Here is a 6,790-nt window from a genome sequence, read left to right on the forward strand (position 1 = left end):
TTGCCTCCCAGCCCCAGGAAAATGCGACTTCTTGGGATGCGGTGTGTGTGGTGCATGGTGTGTGGTGTGTGGTATGTGGTGGGGCGGGGGGTGCATCCGATAGGGGCCAGGAAGGACAAGGGCCGCTCTCGGAAGAGGCGGTGGTGCTTTGCTCACAGAGACCAGGCAACTATAATGCTTGATCCACCCAAATCTACGCTCTGTTCTTTGCCCCGTCTACGATGAGCTAAGAGAAAAAAGCCAGGTAGTTGGCTGTGGGTAAGAATTCCAATTTCCCCTGAGCACAAACCCCTTTCTTCACCTTCTCTTTTTCTACAGATTATCTCTTCTCCCATCCTAATAGGAGTTTATAAGTTAAAATATTTTCTGAGGACTTTATGAACTAGTCCAACATCGTGGTCTGGTCTAAGTGAGTCTTAAATTGCGGGGAAGGTGGAAAGCATGGGCTCGGTATAAGCAACATGTTTCTGTCCCAATGGTGTCGAGATGACCCAGAGGGGTCAACACAGCCCCTCCACACAGAGCCCTGGCAACTGAAAAGCTGCAGCCAAGAAGGACTCCTGTGTCTTCTGGGGGCTCTGTCACCCCCAGGAACATGAGATCCAGGCAGTTTTTAAAAAACAAAATAGCTGGAGGGTAGAACTTAACAGCAGAAATTCTTTTTCTTTTTTTTTAAATTTATTTTTTTCCCAAGGCAGAAATTCTTACAGCTCGTGAATTGGAAACCACGCCAACCTCAGGTTAAACGCATCATCTCCAAATTCGGATGTCAACCTTCTCGCTCCTTCCTTTCTACACGTGTGCATTCAGGTGAAAAGCATTGATGGTACACTTGGAGAGAAGACACCCCTTCATGTTTCAGTCCCCACTATGACTTTGCTTAGTAAGTCACAACTTCTCCCCAGCCCCACCCCAAACTCGTCCAGGTAGCTCTATTAATTTCCTGGCCCCGAGACCGAGGGAAGTCAAAAGTTACACCTGCTTTTGGTTGCATTTGCCACTTTAATAGTTAGGTGGAGAGAAAAGAATTAGAATAGAAGTGGAGAGAAAAGAATTAAAGATGGCCTGAAGCTCTGCCCAGAAATGAAACAGTTTCCTGGGAGAGATTTAGGCTGGACACTGCTCCTGCTCTTGGTCAGGGGTGTCTCCGGTCCCTGCAGTACCAGGAGCCAAACTCTGCCTCTCGTCCTTGATTGCCTGGTATCCCCTCTTCTTGTACTTCCGGATGCGATAGATCACCAGGGCGATGACAATTGCCAGGACGGTGGTGACCCCCAATGTAACCCCAGCAGCTGCTCCCCCTGACAGGCCACTCCCATTCTCATGGATGACCTTCATGGCCCTGCGCAGCTCTACCGGCTCCCCCAACCTCCACTGGTTGGTCTGGGGGTCCTTAATCCAGGAGCTTGACGTCTCAGTATTAGTCACCATGACAGTGTTGGTGGCAGCCTGACTCATGAGGGGTGGCCTGGTGTACGGCGGGAGCCTGGCAGGGGGAAGAGACCCTCCTGTAAAGAGCCCAGACTTGACACAGTAGGACACTTGGCACCCATCGCTGATGAGGGCGAGGTGTTGGCTGAAGCCCCCGGGACACTTTTTCAGAGCAGGTGCCCCTAAGTCTCTGGATATGGCAGAATCCACCAAGGGATTCCCAACTGCACAGCTGAAGAACCCACCAAAGGGGACAGAAAACCTATACCCCAACTCATAGTCCTGAGAGGCACATACCTTGAGGCTTTCAAAGAGTCTCAGTGGGAAGTAGCCAGCTGGGCACGACTGGGCATTTGTCAGAGGGTTAATGCTCTTACTGCTGAAGAGGCCCCCAAAAAGCAGTCCCGAGCTTTCTGGTACCTGGTCAGTGGCCACACACCAAAAAGCCTTAAACTCGGCCTTTGCCACTCGGAACACGTCTTCACACACCGTCTTGCAGAAGATGAGGAGGGTGCACTTGCGGACGCACTCCAGGCCACTGTAGCCCTCCTCGTGGACCTGGGTGAGGAGGTGGACGGGGGAGTAGCCCGGGGGGCAGGAGAGCTCTCCGGTGAGCGGGTTCTTCTGCTCCAGGTTCTGGCAGGCTTGGACAGCCTCGCCCCCTGACACCTCGGCGCATTCCTGATAGACCCCACCGAAGGAGAAGTTGGTCATTTTCCCCTCGCAAGAGCCATCGTCAGTGTTGGCCTGAAAATTGTAGTTGGGCGAACTGAGGTCTGTGCATCCGGGGTAGGTGTTGAACGTGTAGTAGCGTCTCACGGCCGCTTCCACCGTCCTAGACAACTTCTTCACCAAGGGCCCCGGCAGGTCGGGCAGCATGTCGGGGTTGATGAAGAAATTCAGAGGCAGGCCAGCGCGGTCTATGGCCACCAGGTGGTTGGCGATGCCCTGCTGCCAGGCCTGGAGGGTGATGCCCGGGTAGAAAGGAAGCCCTCCGATGCTTTGCACCCTGGAGTGGGTACGGTTGGAGAGGTAGCTCTTGATGAAAGCATTCTGCGAGGCGTAGCTCTCCTCAGATTTGAAGTTCACTCGGCCGTAGAAGACAGCCCCGGCAGACGCAGTCACGGCGCTACGGCTGCTCTGGCTGTCCTGGAGGAAGGAGGACCTGATGTGATCTTCCTGAACGAGGGCGGCCCCCGCGTCCACACTGGTGACGACATGGGTGCCATAGTTGAGGACCAGGAGCTCTGCCAGGTAGGTGGCCATCCGCGTCTGGTTGTTCTCCAGGCGGTCAGAGATGTCCAGGAGCAGCTTCTTAAACCCCACGCTGAGATGGGAAAGGGGGTTGATTTTGACTGTGTAGACCAGGGTTCTTACCTGCACCTGAGTGGTTACAGCTTGGTCCCTCACCTGAAGGGCCTTCGTCCTCTGGAACTCCGCGGAGAACTTGCCGTTGACTTTGGAAAAGACGGAGAGCTCCGCGTTGATAGAAAAGGAGGTGCTGCTCCGGTAGTCCTGCCAGGACTCCAGGATCTCGGAGTTCATGTCCAGGTCGCTCTGCTTCTGCGGGACGGTGAGGACCTCGTCGGGGATGATGTACTCCCCGTCCTCCGTGGTCTTGCAGCTGGCGTAGGTCAAGCCCATCACCCGTCCCCCGTCCACGTTCCGCAGGTTGTCCCAGCCCCCTCCGGGCAAGACCTCCAGGACGGGGAGTTTTAAGGCGTCCTTGCATTTTTGAAAGGCACCCTCGCCGGTCCCTCCCAGAGGCCTGCCCGCGCTGGCCCACACGGCCACTGCCCAGAGGAGGGCGGCCCCGCAGCTCCTCATGGCCCAGGCCTCCCCGCAGGCCGGCGTCCGCGAGCCGGGCAGACCGAACCGACGGCGGGCGGCAGCTGCTGAAACGACAGAAATACTCCGGCGCTTCTCCTAAAGCCACCAGTTCCTCTTCAGGCTGCTCTAACTGCAAATGGGGAAACGAAGGGCCTGGGATACTGCGGTCCAGCCGGACTTTGAAAGCATTGGGGTGCACTAGACAACCTGGCAGCTGAGCCCACCTGCCCTGCGGCCCCCAGCGCTCCCCCCCCCCCCCCGGGGCCGTAGGAGGGACTTAGGAGAAGCGCGACCAACCGCGCACCCGCCGCTTCCTCCCCGGGGCTGTGGGGCCGCGGGAAGCTTAGGTTTCGCATTCGGTTTGCCCTCCTGACGTTTCAGATTCTTTCTGGCTGCTCTTTCCTGGAACTCCAGTACCAGTTTCCCATTTACCTGAGGGTGAGGGTGGTTCTCACAGGAGAAGGGAGTGAAGATCTTGGACACAAGTCCTGTGGCGTTTCATTGCGATAAGTGCTAATAGTCCCAAATTTGGAGGTGGCGTTATCTGGGGCGGAGTTGAGGGCATCTGAAGAGGATTCCACTTGTGGTACTCTGGGGACCTCGGCCTGCATTGTCCTCAGCATTCAGAGTGAAGGCGAGGGGTCCCCACACTGTGCCACTGTTTCTTTTCAGATAGAAATGTTTAAACAAAGAGAAAATCCACACTGTAATCTAGATGTTTATTTAGCAAAAGCAGACAGTGGCCAAAGAATATATGTGTATACACATTTCTACACCGTGCGTGTGTGTGTGTATGTGTGTGTGTGTGTGTGTGTCATTTCATTGTTAAGTGCATATAATCAGCACAGGTACCTAAAAAAGAATGTAGGCTTCGTTACTCAGTTTTTTAAAAGTAGCAATTCATTTGTTAGATCATTAGAACATAATTTCACAAATTTTCCTTAGTGTCCTAATGCTAGGGCATCGGAGCCCATAATTTAGAACAGTGTTTCCAGGCTCATTGACCTAGTGCCAGGATTAACTGAAGCCCAGTTCCGTCAATCCTTTGGGACAACCAGGGTGCATCTTAGGACGTTTAGTGGTAGCCAGGGAACCCAGGGGAGTTAATGGGCTCCCCAATGCACTCTCATGCTCCCCAAGTCAGACGATGAACCGATGCAGTGCTGAGGTTGAAAAGGTTATGCTTCGATTTATAGGTGTCACTACACCATCACCTGTAGGCATCCTGGAAAGACGGCTTCAGGGAACTGAATTCCCTCAGAATGCCAGGGATGCAGCTGACTGTGCTCTCAGAAGTCGTGAGGCCAGCTGCCTAGTTTCACAGGGTGAGCTTCACTAGTTATTACTAAGATAATGATTGTATTGTGTTCTGTAAATCCAGAAACAGACACTCTGGGTCCATTTCTCCCTCGGTTATCACTCTTCAGGGAATTCACTTACAACCCTGAAGAATTAATTGATGAACCAGCGTTCAGTACACACTTGGCTACAGGAGAAGCCTCTGCACAGGATGTCCTGGTTAATTTCCAAATCAGTTATAAATGTACAGCTCGGTAGAATAATCCAAGAATTAGAAAAAGTAGAGTTCAATGCCCTTTAATACTTCTAATACATTTGTTGAAATATCCACACTTTTCTTCAAACTGTTTCAGGGTTAATTCATTGGGATCAGAAAACTCTGTCACTAACACTTAGTTTTCTGTGTTTCAACAATGAGCATGTCTTTAATCATTTGACAAATTTTTATTGAGAATATACTCAGTACCAAACACTGGGACGGGTACTGAGTAATTGTTACTTTTGTACTCAAGAAAATAACCAACAAGTATATATTTTTAAAAAAAGAACATATTTCTGGAATTTCCATATATCCGAAATGATCCAGAACCTATGACTGTGATTGTTTTGCTCAAGGAAGTTCTCTTTTCAGTTCCCAGGGAAACAATGGAAAAAGAAGTGCAAATGAAAATGATGGGAGTTTTGGTTCCACTTACATTTGCACGCCAGCATCAGGTATTGCTGCTCACAAAGGTCAAGGGGGAGGAAGCAGCCAGCAGAGTCTGACCTGAGTGTTAGACCCACTTCTTTCTTGATTTACTCTGCTCACCAGCAATTTCCTCCACTTTTTTCTTGTACCGAAATGCATATGCAATGGCATAAACTCTCCAGATGGCCACCCTCAAGGGCCCCCGTCTGAAAACAGAACTGTGGTCTTCAAAAGAAACAGCCAACTTTTCTACAAAGGGTATCCATCTGTGTTGCAGGAGGGCAGTTTCACTTCCTCCAAAAAGAGGCAAGAGGGAAGTCCCGCGTCTGCTTGCTTTCTTAGCTTGGGCGCGTGCAGCCTTCTGGCATCATCTCCTGCAGAGCCGAGCCGTGATTCAGGCCTGAGGCGCTTCTGTGTGGGCTCGGGGCTGGTCCAGGTGTTTCCTACTTCCCTATTTCACTGAGGTCTGAATTGGGGGGGGGGGGGTCCGGCTGTGTTTGCAGGGACCGTTTCCTTTCTTATTTTTAGCAGGAATCTAGGAAACCAGTCTGAAAACTGACAGTCACACAATTACTAAATGGATCACAGAACTACGACTTTTATTGACTCTGGAATAAACTTGGTTCTAGAAAAATCTAGGAGGTACCAGTCAACAAAGTGACAGGATTTCCTTGTCTGAACCGTGGATTCCTAAGCTGATAGCGCTGCTTGGTCAGCTCCTGCCCTTCAAAGACTGCTCCTCCCATCCAGATTGATTGTATCCTGACCACAAAAATAAGAACATGGTCTCCAATTAATCTTGTCTCCAATTAATCCTGTGGGTAGAAAGAGAAGGCCCGTGTGAAATTCTGCATTTTCCCATCCAAAGCGAGGCCAGAGCTTGGCAGCCTTCAGCCACTTGAGTTTTCTGTCTACTACCACATTTGCCTCCCGGTTTTCCTACTTCTCTCTCTCCGTCAACTCGCCCCTTCCCGCCCCCTTTTCTCTTTGCCATTTCCACACTTAGGTCCGGGGGACACCAGTCTGGGATTTGAGCCCATATCCCACTGCACTAAAGATGGAAATCCTAATTTGGCAAAGACTTAGTCTTTTTCGCCCCCAGGGTTCAAGTTTGTTTGTTTTTTAATACAATTTCTTTTTTTTTAAACGTCTTTATTGATTTCAGAGAGAGGAAAGGAGGGGGAGAGAGAGAGATAGAAACATCAATGATGAGAGTCATTGATCGGCTGCAGCCCGCAACCCGGGCATGTGCCCCGGCCAGGAATCGAACCCCGATTGCCTGGATCCGAGGTCGATGCCCAACCGCTGAGCCACGCCCGGCTGGGCCAAGTTTTATTTATTTATTTTCTCCGTTTTAAATTAAATTCCTTGGGGCGACACTGGTTATAAGATTGTATAGGCTTCGAGTGTGCGGTTCTGGGCTATGTCAGCTGTGTACTGCACTGTGAGCCCAGCACCCAGAGCCAAACCGTCTCCCTCTAGCTGGCACTTGGGCGTCGCGGCAGACGTCGCTCATCAGTCACCAGCGTCACGCGCACCGAG

The 6,790-nt window shown here is 51.3% G+C and overlaps 1 protein-coding gene across 1 annotated transcript; it reads right to left on the reverse strand.

Annotated features, from left to right (window-relative positions):
- Window positions 1-694: 694 nt before the first annotated feature.
- MPEG1 (macrophage expressed 1) lies at window positions 695-3,515 on the reverse strand. Its single transcript, XM_081155285.1, has one exon. It carries the CDS (start codon window positions 3,256-3,258, stop codon window positions 1,108-1,110), a length of 2,151 nt encoding a protein of 716 aa, XP_081011411.1. The 5' UTR covers window positions 3,259-3,515; the 3' UTR covers window positions 695-1,107.
- Between the last annotated feature and the right edge of the window lie 3,275 nt (window positions 3,516-6,790).

The sequence above is a fragment of the Miniopterus schreibersii genome, assembly GCF_964146895.1.
Source record: "Miniopterus schreibersii genome assembly, chromosome: 12".
NCBI lineage: Eukaryota > Metazoa > Chordata > Mammalia > Chiroptera > Miniopteridae > Miniopterus > Miniopterus schreibersii.